The 16,485-nt window shown below is 45.1% G+C and overlaps 2 protein-coding genes across 2 annotated transcripts in view; one reads left to right on the top strand and one right to left on the bottom strand.

Moving 5' to 3' along the window:
• LOC309548369 (uncharacterized protein) overlaps positions 1–16,485 on the top strand; it is a gene marked incomplete at its 3' end in the record, with an annotated part of 923,844 nt that overhangs the window by 291,747 nt on the left and 615,612 nt on the right.
• Positions 3,899–4,948, bottom strand: LOC309547854 (olfactory receptor 52K1-like; the record flags this gene model as incomplete). Its single annotated transcript, XM_082247857.1, has 1 exon — positions 3,899–4,948. The coding sequence occupies one exon, from the start codon at positions 4,946–4,948 to the stop codon at positions 3,899–3,901; it is 1,050 nt and encodes a 349-aa protein (XP_082103983.1).

Raw genomic sequence — 16,485 nt, 5'->3', positions numbered from 1 at the left:
TAAAAATTAAAAGGCTGTAAGTTCAACTTCTATAGTCTGGAAGTTACTTTAGCAAAGGAGTCCTTTATCACTGACCACATTGGTGGTCCATAAAGAATTGAACTCAATTATCTATATATATAATTTATTTATTTATTTTTATTTCCAAAAAATGTTATTCAGGTTTTGGAATCCCGACAAAAAGTATACCATTCGATACGCATAATGTAGGCATATCCACAATTGGTTGAAGAGAATTCTCAATTGAACTAAGTATAGAAATGAGAAATACATCAAATGCAAAGGATTAAATGAGTCGAAGCAATGAGACCTTGGGTAGGTTAGAAGGTAATTTTGGTCGGAGGCCATGAAACCTCGCACTAGTGCAGGTTTCTAAACCAATGACTGCTTAAAAGTAGTCATATACTGAGTCTCAATGATCAGCTTTACAAATGTAGGTGTTAAGAAAGAAAAGGCGGGAGTGCGAGAATATGAAACGTATAGCATCTGAACTGGCTGAGGTAGCCTGGACATGGACAATGGCCTCGGTGTGGAGCAAGGAACACGGTCTAAGAACTTGAAATCTGGAGTGCCATGTGTTCGCCTAGCTTTATTGGTGCAAAGTCCACCAGACAGGGTGGTGGGGGAAAGAAAAAAAAGGAAGGAAATAATATAAAAATAAATAAAAATGGGGGGGGGGGGGGATAGAGGAGGATAGGGTAAAGAATAAGGTAAAAAGGAAAGGGAGAGCTGGGGCAGGAGTAGTGGGACTACATTGGAGTGAAGGGGTTCAGATGTATTCATTTAGTTACATAGTTACATAGTAAGTGAGGTTGAATAAAGACAATAGTCCATCCAGTTCAACCTGTGTAGGTGTGTGTGGCTGTAATCATCTCTCATACCCCTGAATGTTCTGATCCTTGAGATGTACATCTAAGAGTCTTTTGAAAGCCACCATACTTCCCGCAGAAACCACCTCTTGTGGTAGAGAATTCCACAATCTTGTAGCCCTAACAGTAAAGAACCCCCCACGTTGCCTGAGGTTAAAACGCTTATCCTCTAATCGCATTGTATGTCCTCGAGTCCTCATGCAATCCCTTCGAATGAATAGCTTTTTTTCTAAGCTGAGATCCCCATTAAGATATTTATAAATTGCTATCATGTCCCCCCTCAGACGTCTCTTCTCCAGGGAGAATAAATCAAGCGATTGCAGACGCTCTTCATAATTAAGGTCCTCCAATCCCCTAATCAGTTTAGTTGCCCTTCTCTGGACTCTCTCCAGGTCCAACACATCCCTCCTGAGGACTGGCGACCAGAACTGGACAGAATACTCCAGATGCGGTCGGACCAGAGTTTTATAAAGTGGAAGGATTATAGTCTTATCTCTGGAATACATCCCTTTCTTTATGCATGCTAATATTCTGCGAAGGTTTGTGAAGGTAGAACAAAGAGAGAAAGAGATGAGGGGGGGGGGGTATAATGAATTGCCATCCACCCCTCCAAGGCCAGATGATAGGAGTAATCATGAGTGGACAAGAGCTGGGGTGCACTCTGCTGTTTCCACAAAATGGAACCAACATGCCCAAGTTTTTATATACTTTGCAGGTGTCTCCTGAGCCTGATGGACAAGCTCCTACATTTCAGCAATTTTTTTCCAATGCCCCGGAGGAAGTCTGATACTGTTGGGGGAGGGTTTGTATACCATAATACAGGGATATGCATTTTTGATGCATTGACTAAATGCATAGCCAGGGATCGATGGTACGTAGTTATTGGAAGTGTTGTGTGGTGGAGCAGATATTGAGCTGGGAAAAAGTCTAGAATGTAAGTTGTGATATGAGCAACGAGGCGATGAACCTCCTTCCAGTAGCTTTGGAGTGCTGGGCAGAACCACCAAAAATGCAGGAGAGAGCCTATGTCATTGTTACATCTCCAGCATGTGGGTGGGATGGCAGGCGACATCTTATATAATCAGGCAGGGGTTCTTTATTTAAGAAATTTAAATCCATTTTCTTGTGCTGAGACATTGATTGTCCCCTTGTGTATATGAAGGAAGATACGTTCCCAGTCCTTTGTTGAGAAAGTGATATCAAGGTCTCTGTGCCACTGTTGAGAAGCCTGAATGGAGATCTCCTTACCAAAAAGGGAAACAGATAACAGTTTCCATCCACAACTAAGCCAATGGCCACAAGCACAGACTGCCTCCTATATGCACCCAGGAGGAGAATGCCTGGCACTTTTTATCTCAGGTGTTATCTGGATATATGGTAAGACAGCCTGGGCTACGACACTTGATGGTTAAGCTTAGCCTATTGCAGTTCATAAATAGGACACTAGATGTCACTAATGCTCAGTGATATGCTATGCATTTTCTATGATGTGTTGTATTTCCTGTACTGAACTTGTTGGTTATCTTTTCCTGTCTGTGTTTTCCTCACAATGAGGTGACATTTTTGCTATCTGTGGTTATGTTCCAATAAAGAAGCCAGTTCCTGTTACTCCACAATGTCTGATCTGAATTGACTCCGCTGTACCCAGTGATCGCACTCTGCAACATGCAGGAGTCAGATGTATATAATAAACAGCACAGGTTAGGGGTATATAACGTACAACACCACATGTATAGTGCAGTATGTAATGTTCTGCTTTTTACATAGGGGGTCAGAGGGTAAGTTGGAGGATAAATGTGTCATTGGGTTACTTACCTGAGTGATGAGAGCAGATACTTCATGTCCGGTGCTGCTGGGTCTGATTACCAAGTGAATTCAGTGGCGGTGCTATGCAGGCATTGTAGGGTGGAGATCAGTCAGGCTGCGGCAATCCGGGTGTCAATGACCCGGGACCCTACACAGGAAACCCAGGACTTGTGCTCCAGATAGACAGATCTCCCGATACCCCTGACTTCCCTTACAGTGTTGAAGAATATGGGTGAACAGCACTGATTTCAGAGAAGAACAATTGTTTAATAAATGTGTATTGTCTGATGACAAACAATGTGGTGAGTATGGCTTGGAAAGGACGGACCCTAAAATAAATACTTTCAGTTTTTTCAACTTTATAAAATTGAAATGGGAATATTAAAAACAACCCAATAATGTATTTTTTTTTCCAAAACATTTTATTGTGTTAAAATGGAATGACATAATAAGTGAACATCACTTTTAAGCAATACAAAGATCATCGAAAAGAAAAAACAGGAGAAACAGCAAAAATATGCACTGAAAATAGGGTGAGTGAACAAACCACGACACAATCATACAGTGAAGTATAGGAATGTACAAGATCATCGTACGATAGACATTGTAAACCGTTCAAGGAGGTGAAGATAATCTTGGTCCCCATTCCCTTGGTGCAGGACCATGGGGAGAACACATAAACATGAAACAATTGCGACCTCCACCTCGGTTGGGTGTGCAACGAGCAAGGCACCTTCAAGGGCAGTGGTGGCTCCCCCCATATGTCCGGACACCCCCATAGGAGAACACGCTGTATCCGGGCACAGGGGCAACCATCAATGGTGTGTAGGTCATCTTGGGGCTGGGAATTCCGAAGAAACCTACTGGAGGGGTCGGTGGAGTTAAGTGTTCTGGCCCGTGAGCGTGGTCGGGTCTGCGGCTTGGGGGGAACAGGGGAGCATCGGGGAGGGGGGGGGGAGAGGAATGAGGGGGTGGGGGGGTCGGGGGAGAATCAAGAGGAGAGGACGTTAGATAGAAAGAAAGAGAGAAGAAAGGGAGATCGAGGGGAGAGATACTCAGAAGGGGGGCATGAAGCCCGTGGCATTGGCGGGAGGGACTCGACCCAAAATGTAATCAGTGGTAGACGGGGAAATATGTCCGAAGCGTCCCGCACCCAACAGGACCCAATAATGTATTTTAATCAGTACATAATATTAGTGGTTTGCATACAGAGAGTTTCATCTTTAGTGCAGCACAGAAGGACTGTTGTGTGGTAATTGTTGATTCTGGTCCCATTTTGGAACTTGCATATTTTTTAATGCACTTTCTTCAGCGTGGACTCTTATAAAACACATAAAATCTATTTTCATGATGGATTTAATTCTGTTCCGAATTTGTTTGGTTCTTACACCATACACAATGGGGTTAATCAGAGGTGGCAGCATCAGGTAGACATTGGCCAACAAGATGTGAATGTAGATTGGGACATTTTTCCCAAGGCGGTAGACCACCGAGGAGAGGACAACCGGAACGTAGAGTGAAAGAATGGCACAAATATGAGATGCACATGTACTGAGGGCCTTATACCGGGCTTCTGTTGAGGCCAGCCGGAACACAGCCTGAAGAATCAGGATGTAGGACCAGATGATGAAGATCAAGTCTAGCCCCACAATAACAAGAGCCACCACAAGGCCATAGATACTGTTAAAGGTGGTATCAGTGCATGCCAACCTCACAACAGCCATGTGCTCACAGTAGGAATGGTGGATGACATTGGCGGAGCAGAAAGGTAGTCTTTTTATAAGGAACGGTAATGGAAGTGTTAGTGCTACAGCTCTACCGATGGCTAACAGTCCAATTTTGGTAATGAGCAATTTTGTTAATATTGAATTATATCTTAATGGCTGACAAATGGCAATATATCGATCAAAAGACATGGCTAGGAGTAGTGCAGACTCCATTGTAGTAAAGGTATGGAGGAAAAACATTTGTGCCAGACAGGCCTCAAAGTAAATCTCGTGGATGCTGAACCAAAGGATCCCCAACATCTTGGGTGTGGTTGAGTTGAACAGGACCAGGTCAATAGCAGACAACATACAGAGAAAGAAGTACATGGGTTCATGGAGACTCCGGTCTATCTTGATGATGAAAAGAACAGTGAAGTTTCCAATAAAAGATGTCACATAGATTATGGTGAAGATGGAGGCAATGTAAATGTAAGAACTCTCTAGACCCGGGAAGCCTAATAGGATGAAATGGGTTGGAAGCTGGTCTGAAGAGTTGGCTCCAGGCATGTCTTATCTTCAGTACATGTAGAAATTCTGGCTTCTGTCACAAAATGAAAACAATTGATAAATGTAAAATTCTACATAAGTGTACATGAACTATAACAGAGAAACGTAAACCCAAAGTACTTGTGTGGTCTAGTCTTCCACCCAAAAAATCCATGTTATTTTCCCTTATTGCATATAGAACAGTTTCTGACACTTATAAAGGTGATATGTTTCTAGTTATTTGATGGGTAGGGTGAGAAATTAGGTTGAAGGCAAAGGACTAGGTTGAGGTTAAGTCAAGTAAACTGTCTATCGCTATTTTCTGTGTAGGATGAACAGGGAACTGTCATGTCAGGGACAGACACCAGAACAGAAACCTCAATCCCTGGCAAAAGAATGGAGGAAGAACATTTGTGTCAGACAGGCCTCAAAGTAAATCTTGTAGCTGTTGAACTAAAGTATCCCTTACATCACGTACGTCAAACACAAGGCCCGCGGGCCGAATCCGGCCCTCCAGGGCATTTCATGTGGCCCTCGCCCTTAGATCAGCAGTGTAGCTCCAGCCCTCGTTTGGGCCTCCTCCAGACCCTGCAATTTCTGCTTCCCAACTCCACCCTAAGCTTCTTCCCAGCAGCAATACAAGGTAAGGGGGTGAACTTTGATGTAAGGGAGGGTAGGGGAAACTCTTGACATCTGATGTAAAGGGGGGTGGGATACTCTGGACATCTAGTATTACAGATGCAACCGGCCCTTTGAGGGCAATTATAATGCTGATGCGGTCCTCAACGAAGTTGAGTTTGACCCCCCTGCCTTACATCTTGGGCATAATGGAGTTAGACAGGACCATGGCATTGTACATAGTTAGCATGCGATTATGAAATCATTGCTTTTATTTCTGATATGTCACAATGCAGTAAGATTTCTGCTATTAAATTGGTGTCCGCCACCCATTGCTGTGATAAAAGAGGCACTGATTGATGCTGTATTTGCCAGGCATGGTCTGTATGTGTCCAACTACTTGTAGCAATCTGGATTTTACATGACATTAAATGGCTCATCTCTCAACCCAACACTCAAAGGTTGAATTTGAATGGTGGCCTTGGGGAACTCCTTAATACTGTAATGCTACCTCCGCAGCTACCTTTGGCACTTACCTCCCAGTCACCAGAGATCACAATTCAGGGTCAGTACTCACAAGTCCCCAGGATAGTTGTCTCCTTCCAGCTGTTTCCGGACACAGCCCACGGAGGGGAACAATCCTTCTTCAGATCAGATTCCTGATGGTGAAGTCCTACAGCCATCTCAGAAAGATTGTTTCAGGTCCCAGGCTCTGCCACAGCTGAGACCAGGGTCACTGTTAGATATCATGGGGCCCCAAGGGTTTATATCACACTGCAACTCACACAGCTGAGACCAGGGTCACTGTTAGAAATCATGGGGCCCCAAGGGTTTATATCACACTGCAACTCACACAGCTGAGACCAGGGTCACTGTTAGAAATCATGGGGCACCATGATATTATATCACACTGCTACTCATTGTTACTGGGTTCCTTTCTAGATCAACACCCTTTGCGTATGATTGCCGCTTGGGAGCGGGATGTTGGATCTTTTGAGGAAGAGCAGTGGGAGGAAGCTATGCAGGAGGTACAGGCGAGTTCTTTGAATGTGGCACAAAGGCTGTCTCAGCTGTATATACTTCACAGAGCTCACTATACTCCTGCACGATTGAATAGAATGGGTAGACGTGACAATGCCCTGTGCACTAGATGTCTGAGGGACCATGGAGATTTGATACATCTATTGTGGAGGTGCCCAAAGCTTCATATATATTGGAGGGAGGTGCTTTGTACATTGTCGAGGGTGTTTGGATCCTAAACTCTGTTTGTTGGGTATTTTGGGGAAGGTACAGGTTCCTGAGATCACTAAACAGGCCATTTTTCGGGCACTGTTTCAAGCCCAGAAGTTGATCTTGAGACACTGGATCTCTCCAAACCCTCCGACGGTTAAGGAGTGGATCACTCAGGTGGGGGAAACAATAAGGCTGGAGAAGTATATCCATCAACATAGGGGAAATCTGGGCAAATTCGACAAGCTATGGGCCCCCTGGCTAGCTATTCCGGGGTTGGCACCGATGGATATGGTATTAGATAGGCTGTGGGTGGGTAGTGGGTAAATTTAGGAGAAAACCTAAGTGAAAGAGGATGCTGATGACCAGTATGGTAGAGGAGAACTGGTAGGTTTCGACACTGCGGGTTGTTATTTGATGAGGCAAAAAGGGGAGGTGTTAATTATTGCCACCATGTATAATTGTTGATTGGATGTTGGAGGGAAATGATATTTGTAATATTTGTAAGAAACAAGGGGGTGAATCGGTCTTGGACTCTGTTACTGTTATGTTTTCTATGTGAATGTTTAATAAAGTTCTTCTTGATAAAAAAAAAAGAACTCATGGGGCCCCATACAGCCTACCTGATGCCCCCCCTACCCCAATGAAAATATCAAAACAATATTTTCAATAAAAATACATGAAAATCATTATTAGTGGACACAAACATTCCGTCATACATAAAAAACTGAAATTTCATCTCTAAGCCAACATTCTTCCCAAACAATAATGTACATATTCCACCAACTCTCAATTCCCACCCTAATTACCCCTCCTAGCACAAATCTCCCTCGCCCCAAAAAGTCACCCGTCTAGCATACATCCTCTTTCTTCCCAAACTTTCCATCCTAGCACAAATCATCGCCCTCCAAATCCCCCCTGCAAGCACAAATCCCCCCAATCCCTCCTATTAGTCCAAATTCCACCACCCCCTCCTGGCAAAAACCCCCCCCATCTTCCCTCCAAGCACAAACCTTCTTATTTCAATCCCCCTTAGGACAGATTCCCACAATTCCCACTCCTAGAAAAACCCCTCCAAATTACCCTTCCCAGCACAAATTCTTCCTCTCTACCCAAATCCCCCCTTCTCTAATCCCCCACCCCCCTTTTAGCACAAGCATCCCCTCTCCTGGCTCAACCACCCCCCAACCCTCCTCCTAGCATATATTTCCCCCATTCTTCCTTCTAACACATATTCCTCCTCCCCAAACCCCTATTAAACTTTCCAGCACAGGGCTGCCTATCCCTCTTCCCCAACTTACAGGGGGCACCCACTACAAAGCCAGGAGGAGGCGCGCTGTGTTGTGCTCTCGCCTCCTCTCAGAGGAGCGTTCATCTATACGGCACATGAGACCAGATCACTCTTACTGCAGATCGCATTGCACTGTACACACACAGTGTAATTACCGCCCCCCCCTATCACCTCCAAGGGCTGCACACCTCCCAGCAGCAGGAAATGTGGATAGGGGGTGGTAATCAAACTGTGTGTGTACAGTGCAATACGATCCACAGTAAGAGCGATCCTGATTCATGTGCTGCATGGAGGGACGCTCTTCTAAGAGGAGGTAAAACGCAGCGCACCTCCGCCTGGCACTTTCCTCTCTGCCTCTTCTTCTCTCACTTCCAGGCTGCCATCTCCTTGTCCAGGCCCCAAATGCGGGTGGGGGCGGGGGAAGGAGCTCAGCGGCGGCAGGACAGGCACAACTCCTAAGGCAGGGCCGGCCTGGGGGGCAGAATGGAAATCTGGGTGGGCACAAACCACCCAGCATCCCTTAAATCCAGTCATGTGTATTTCTCACCCAGCAGCTGAAAGCCAGCGGGAGGGATAGGGGGAGAAACCAGTTTTCAGTTGCTTTTTGAGAGACACAGAGGGCATTGTTCTGTCGTCCTTCGTTTTCTGCTCCACCGATCCTCCTGCTGTCCAGGGCCCCCTGTGTGCCCAGGCCCCCTACATGAGGACCAATGGTTGTCCCCCTTATCAGTAGCCCTGGCTGAGACCTCAGAGAACAGTTACACAATCTACAGGCTGCCTCAGGGGTCAGCAGACTACAGAAAGAGTCTTCCCCCGGTTGCTATGGGAGACAGACTGCAAGGAAGGGAGCCAGAACATCGACCCCTTTTCTACCGGAAGACCTGTCACCTCGACAGGTACTATGCCTAACGACTGGTTGCTTGTAGCTTGTTCCTTCACTTGTTAACTCATAGCAACTAAACTCCTCTTCTTGTCTTGTCGAGTTAACTCTCATACCCCAAATGTGCTTTCCAGGCCCAGGTTCTTTGGAATATCCCAGAACCAGCATACACCACTTCTAATAACTTCAGATCAGGCTTAGAACAGTTAAAATGCAGCATGACAGTACAAAATTATTAATACCCCTTTCCTAATCCTAACTAAGACAGGGTAGTGGCCCAGGCATACAGTACCTCGGTAAGGTGAGAGTCCATAAAGACGAAGTGCGTGATTCCCGGTATCTTCAGCACTCACAGGTGAGTCTATATCCCACCAATATCCACGTCCCGTTCTCCAGCCAGTCAGCTCCTGATCTTAGCTATCTCCCTTTTTATAAAATGGGTCGGCCCACAAAAACCAAAGACCTGGGAACTGAGCTGCAAAAGTTTGACCCTTTCCCCTGCCTGGGCCAGCTGCTGGAAAACTAATTGTACATGCGTCTCTGCCTACACGCATACCAAATGTCTCCTCCTTCTACAGATCCTATAGAAGGAAAATATTGCCACACCTGGAATTCAACCTCAATACCAATCTTCACCCCCTTCCAGTCCAGGACATTTTTAAGTTTTCAGCACTGTCACACTTTGAATGACAATTAATATATTTTTTGAGACAGACAGAGATTTCTTTTGTATCAAAAATGTTGAAAATAAAACCCCACAATTTTATTAGTTTCTGCTGTAAAATGATAATCTTAAATAAATAATTTTTCATAAATTTAGGCTAAAATGTATTCTGCTTAATTTCTTTGGTAAAAAAATAACCCAAATCAGTGTATATTATTCAGTCTGTGTGGAAGTCATAGAATCTACAAACTATGGGGTATACATTATATCTGAAATTTGATAAAATCCTGATGTACTGATGGGCTATCTCATGGGCTATCTCATTTTTTGAGGCCCTAAAATGCCAGCCCCCAAAATACTCCTTTTTGTAAAGTAGAAGGTCCAAGGTATTTTATAAGAGGCCTGGAAAGTAGTATTTTTTGTCACGATTTTTGGAAAAATTTGGAAGTTAATAAAAAATATTATTCATAAAAATGTTTTTTTTTTTTTTTATCCCACATTTCCCACCAAGTTGTAATTTTAACAAGCTATTTCTCACACACATCATAGGCATACTTACAATTACACCCCAAAACACATTAAGCTATGCCTCCTGAGTATGTAGATATCAAATGTGTGAGACTTCTTCACAGCCTAGATGCATAGAGGGGCCCAAAACCCATGGAGCACCTTCAGGCTTTCAAGGAGCATTAATTAGGCATCTCATTTCCTGACTACACATCACATTTTCGGAGGCCCTGGAGCCGAAGGACAGTGGAAACATCTACAAAATGATCATATTTTGGAAAACAAACACCCCAAGGTATTTTCTAAGGGGGACGGTGAGTCTTTTAAAGACTTCATTTTTTTGCCACAACTGCATAATGAAAATGAAAATTATTATTTTTTTTTACACAAAGTTGTCAATTAATAGGATATTTCATACACACATCAAAAGTCTACTTAGAATTACAACTGAAAATACATTCTGACACTCCCGTTGAGTATATGGATACCACATGTGTGAGACTTTTTCATTGTCTGGACTGATTATATACCACACGTTGCATCTTGTGTATCACACAAATCAACCAATTGTATCAAAACCAAGGTACTCTAATATTCACCTTTATACGAGTGATCAGAGAATATAGCTTAGTGTATCATCACCTACAGCAGTCCCAGTTCCTATAAGCCAAGCACGCCTAGCATACTGGTACATGGCTGTCCCTAGGAATGCCATGTTCACTGCCCAGGAAGTACAGGGAGGCTGAAGAAAGGAAGAACAAAATATTTTGTTTGGTCTAAAGGGTTGGTCCAGGCAACAGGCAGAAAAATGGTCAATAGATAGGGTTAATATAGGCGGCAGGCAGAGACAACACTGTATTGGTGTGATGGTAATCAGGAACAATTTTCCTACCTGCACTGCTATGGTGACTCGGGAGCTGGTGTGGTGACAAGCAATGGCTGGCTTACATTGGTGTGGTGACACTGTGACTGATGTGTTAATGATAAGGAACACTGCTCCTGGCATACACTGCCCTGAAAACACTGGGACTGGTGTGGCGGTGATTAGGGACACTGTGACTGGTGTGGTGGTGATTGGGGACACTGTAACTGGTGAAGCTGCAATCAGGGACACTGACTAGCAGCACTTGTCTGGTGACATTGTACTGATGTGTTCTGGGAGCACAGAAGTACAAATTCTTTGGCAGGTAAAATAGTTCTTATATGTGTATATTATCTAAGTATTCAGCATTTTGCCCAGTGTTCAGCTTTAAGTTAGCAAGTACAGTGGAGTGGACGATGGTATAGCTACAAGGGGGCAACTCCATATTATTGGCCATGGTGTAAGGTGCGAATCAGTGTTAATGCCCATGGGGTGGGGGTAGCTCCAATTTAATGGCTATAGGGGGATAATGCCTCATTAATGACTGTGAAATGCGGGTAATTCCATATTAATGACCATGGAGAAAGGGTAATTCCATATTATTGACAGTGGAGAGAGGGTAATAAAAGGGTTAATGGTCATTTCATATTGATGACCATGGAGGGGGGATATTCCATATTAATGGCCATGCCTGACAAATTTACTTGTGTTTATTTCATCCTGAGCTATTGAACTCTGTAAACAACATGCATTTTAAAACACTGGGCCTAGAAAACACATGAAAGGGATCAAACAGCTCCCTCTGCTGACACCGTATGAAATGTCCAAATATTCAATTCCCAGAGTTCATTTTCCTGACCAAAAATGGCATCCGCTGTGCATTAAAGTGCGTGAAAAATTAAGTAAAAGAGATATTAAATTTTTATTGAAATCTGTAAAGGATAAAATAAATACAAAAGACCGATTATTTTGAAAGGTTTGTGCATTTCTCTGCCTATAATTAAAAACATGACAGGGACTTCTATTTCTTTAAAAAAAAGGAATTAGCTACAGCGTTATTGTGAAGTTACCCAACACATACGGACACCACTGAATTTATCCCATCAATGAGTCAAAGAACTCCGGACATAAAAGAATTAAACTAAAGCAGAAATATTACACTCTGGATATTATTGGCAACGTGAAAACAGAGACCCATAGAAAGAATGAAAGTGACTGTACGCCATGTATGATGTATGTACAGTGTGGTGTCTGTATGGTGCTGTGTGGTGTCAGTGTGGTGTCAGTATGGTGCTGTGTGGTGTCTGTATGGTGCTGTATGGTGTCTGTATGGTGCTGTGTGGTGTCTGTATGGTCCTGTATGGTGTCTGTATGGTGTCTGTATGGTGTCTGTATGGTGCTGTGTGGTGTCTGTATGGTCCTGTATGGTGTCTGTATGGTGTCTGTATGGTGTCTGTATGGTGCAGTATGACATCTGTATGGTAGTATTAGATATCTGCACTCTCCTGTCCCATGTAGGAAGCTCGCTCACCTGTATCAGATCCTGGGGCAGGGGGGTAGCGCTGAGGCTGCAGTAGGTCTGAAGATGTCAGGAAAGTCTTTATAGGTAAGCCGGGACATCTTAATGACACCTCCGGGATTGCTTGAGTGACATGGAAGCAATTAATATCTGTCACTGGGGACATAAAGTCAATCATCTTCTGGATTATAAATCTTCAGTAATATCCAATCCTTGTCTTCTCACAAATAATTTAAATATTTCCAAATTGCAAAACCAGAAATTATTCCCCCCCCCCTCCTTATTATACATTAACTCTTCATCACCTGAGGTCATTGACTTCTAGATCCCAGATGACACTTAGCCATCATTTTCAAATATGCTTAATGAAGAAAGTCAACTGGGATGAGCGACTTATATAAATAAATTGAAGAACCCCAGCAATCCGCTCCTGTAATGTGATTGGCTATTCTCGAATATCTGCCATTGCATTGACTTTTTTTTTTTTTTGTGAACTGTGTCAGATGATCCCCAGGGCTAATATTAGATTAAGTAAATGTGCCTTCTGGCCATAGTGAGGAGAACTGTGGGTGGGTTCCCTGGTCAGATGAAGAGTGGGTGGGTTCCTTGACCAGGGGAAGTGTGGGTGGGTTCCCCGGCCAAGAAAAGAGTGAATGAGTTCCCTGGCCAGAAGAAGAGTTGGTGGGTTCACTGGCCAGTGGAAGTGTGGATGGATTCTCTGGTTAGGTAAAAAGTGGGTGGGTTTCTTGGCCAGGGGAAGAGTGGGTGGGTTCCCTGACCAGGGGAAAAGTGGGTGGATTATCTGGCCAGGGGAAGAGTGGGTGGATTATCTGGCCAGGGTAAGAGTGGGTGGGTTCTCTGGCCAGGGGAAGAGTGGGTGGATTCTCTGGCCAGAGGAAGAGTGGGTGGATTCTCTGGCCAGGGGAAAAGTGGGTGGGTTCTCTGGCCAGGGGAAGAGTGGGTGGATTCTCTGGCCAGAGGAAGAGTGGGTGGATTCTCTGGCCAGGGGAAAAGTGGGTGGGTTCTCTGGCCAGGGGAAGAGTGGGTGGGTTCTCTGGCCAGGGGAAATGTGGGTGGGTTTTCTGGCCAGGGGAAGAGTGGTGGGTTCTCTGGCCAGGGGAAGAGTGGGTGGGTTCTCTGGCCAGGGGAAGAGTGGGTGGATTCTCTGGCCAGGAGAAGAGTGGGTGGGTTTTCTGGCCAGGGGAAGAGTGGGTGGGTTCTCTGGCCAGGGGAAGAGTAGGTGGGTTCTCTGGCCAGGGGAAGAGTAGGTGGGTTCTCTGGCCAGGGGAAGAGTGGGTGAGTTCCCTGGCCAGGGGAAGAGTGGGTGGATTCTCTGGCCAGGGGAAGAGTGGGTGGGTTGTCTGGCCAGGGGAAGAGTGGGTGGGTTCTCTGGCCAGGGGAAGAGTGGTGGATTCTCTGGCCAGGGGAAGAGTGGGTGGGTTTTCTGGCCAGGGGAAGAGTGGGTGGGTTCTCTGGCCAGGGGAAGAGTAGGTGGGTTCTCTGGCCAGGGGAAGAGTAGGTGGGTTCTCTGGCCAGGGGAAGAGTGGGTGAGTTCCCTGGCCAGGGGAAGAGTGGGTGGATTCTCTGGCCAGGGGAAGAGTGGGTGGGTTGTCTGGCCAGGGGAAAAGTGGGTGGGTTCTCTGGCCAGGGGAAGAGTGGTGGATTCTCTGGCCAGGGGAAGAGTGGGTGGGTTTTCTGGCCAGGGGAAGAGTGGGTGGGTTCTCTGGCCAGGGGAAGAGTAGATGGGTTCTCTGGCCAGGGGAAGAGTAGGTTGGTTCTCTGGCCAGGGGAAGAGTGGGTGGGTTTTCTGGCCAGGGGAAGAGTGGGTGGGTTCTCTGGCCAGGGGAAGAGTAGGTGGGTTCTCTGGCCAGGGGAAGAGTAGGTGGGTTCTCTGGCCAGGGGAAGAGTGGGTGAGTTCCCTGGCCAGGGGAAGAGTGGGTGGGTTCTCTGGCCAGAGGAAGAGTGGGTGAATGAATTGACCACCACTTCTTGGCAGGTTTAGGACATGATGAAGAAACCATGTATGTGAAATATGAGGTTCTCAGAGAGAAGAGATTTTGGTTTCTCTCCCTGTGAGGGAGAGACTTCCCATGATGTGTTCCACAGATAACATTGGCTGTGTAAGCAGACTTTTAAAGCGGAGTTCCGGCCACAAAATCGACATAATCGATTTTGTGGCCATCCGCTTGCTTTTAGTCACCTGAAAAGGAAATGGATAGTTACGATTTTTTTACTTACCTTGTTATCGTAGAAAAATATACTCACCTTTCTTCCACTTCCTCCCTCGGCGGCCGCGGCCCGCACCATCACTTCCGCTTTGCAATGATTCCTGGGAGCTGAACGTCATCGATCCCAGGAATCACTGCGACGGCCCCGGCCCCGCTCGTCACTTCCGGTGTGATGCCGCATTCCCTGCTAAACAGCTTCTGGGCATGCCCAGAAGCTGTGGAGGAATGCGGCGCCGCACCGGAAGTGACGAGCGGGGCCGGTGCAGTGCATCGTGGGACCGAAGAGGTCGGAAGAGGAAGCAGAAGAGGATCGCGCTGGCTTCAGCTGCCCACATCCGAGATGGCAACGCTGGAGAAGAAATTTTAAAGGTGAGTATTTCTTCTTGCAGGTAAGTGCGACCCGGGACAGTACAGAGGCTATCCATTATGGAATGTACTAGCCCTGACTGTCCCGGGGGTATTTTTATTGAAAACATTTTTTCATGGCCGGAACTCCGCTTTAAGTGGACATTTGTCTGAGGACAACTTTTTGTGCTTCTGTACTTTTTATGTGCTGCAAATGTGTGTCTGATCTGCTTTTCTAAAGGTGTGCGTCCCTCGCTACCCAATGCTGATTCCTCGCTGTATTTATTAAATTAAATGTAACGTTCCCCCATGGTATGTTGTCAGTTCTCTCCTGTGCTTATAGGGTAACTCCATTTTCATGGGAAACAAAACATAACAAAAATATAATCTAGCATAAAAAAGCTACACAAGCCATTTTGTAATTTTAATGTTTTTAAAAAACTTTTCCTTTTAAAACTGCAGCTGCTGTAATTTTCTATGAATTTCAATGTCATATGGCAACCTGGAGGTGTCCTATGTACGGTTGGTGTATAGAATGCTCCCAGAAATGTCATTTCCTGCTTTTGTGATTGGCTCACTGTATTTCTCAGAAGTCCACACTAAGATACAAGTCAGATTTTAGATATCCCCCACAATAGTAATTTCAGTTTTGGTCAGATGATGTTAATAAGATGTTCAATCAGATAATGTGTAGGAGCTGTGTAAGAGAATGATGAAGTAGTAAGCTTCTTACTAACTGACTGGTCCTCTTAGTGTTGTCTGCATAAGGATGGATAGAAGTTCGATACACTAAATGTGACAAGGATAGCTGCAATAGATTAAAATGGGGAAACATCTTCCCCTTCTTTCTGATGAGACATGCGGTAGTCAGCAGCAATCATCTGCCCATGATCATAGTATGGCTCAAAGTTATCAGGCAGTACCTATATGTAGTCCATTGCACTTACTCCCTCATGAGTGTCTTGATACAGGTGGATTGAATGAGAATGAGAGGCCATATACTGAGTGGTGACTTGTCTAAACATTCAGGAAATGGATAGAGAGGTCTGTGAGTGGGTGAGTGCTCATCTAATTACTCAGGGGATGGAGTGGGAGGTCTCTGCATGGGTTAGAGTGAGGCCTTTGAATGCATTAGTTATCATCTTATTAAATGAAAGATGAAGTGTAAGCTTTTTAAATGGATGAGTACTCATCTAGTCACTCAGGTGATGGAGTGAAAGGCCTTTCACAGGGTGAGTGCTCCTCTGATCATTCAGGAGATGGAGTGAGCAGTCTATGGTTGGGTCAGTACTTGTCTGATCTCTCGTAAGATGGAGTTAGAGGTCTGTCAAAGAATAGGTCAGGTCTGTCTTATAAATCAGGAGATGGAGTAAGAGGCCTCGATGTGGGTGAGTACTCATCTGATCACTAAGGA

Source organism: Pelophylax lessonae (genome assembly GCF_965119305.1).
Source record: "Pelophylax lessonae genome assembly, chromosome: 2".
In the NCBI taxonomy this organism is placed as follows: Eukaryota; Metazoa; Chordata; class Amphibia; order Anura; family Ranidae; genus Pelophylax; species Pelophylax lessonae.
This window is presented reverse-complemented; position numbering and strand designations above follow the sequence as displayed.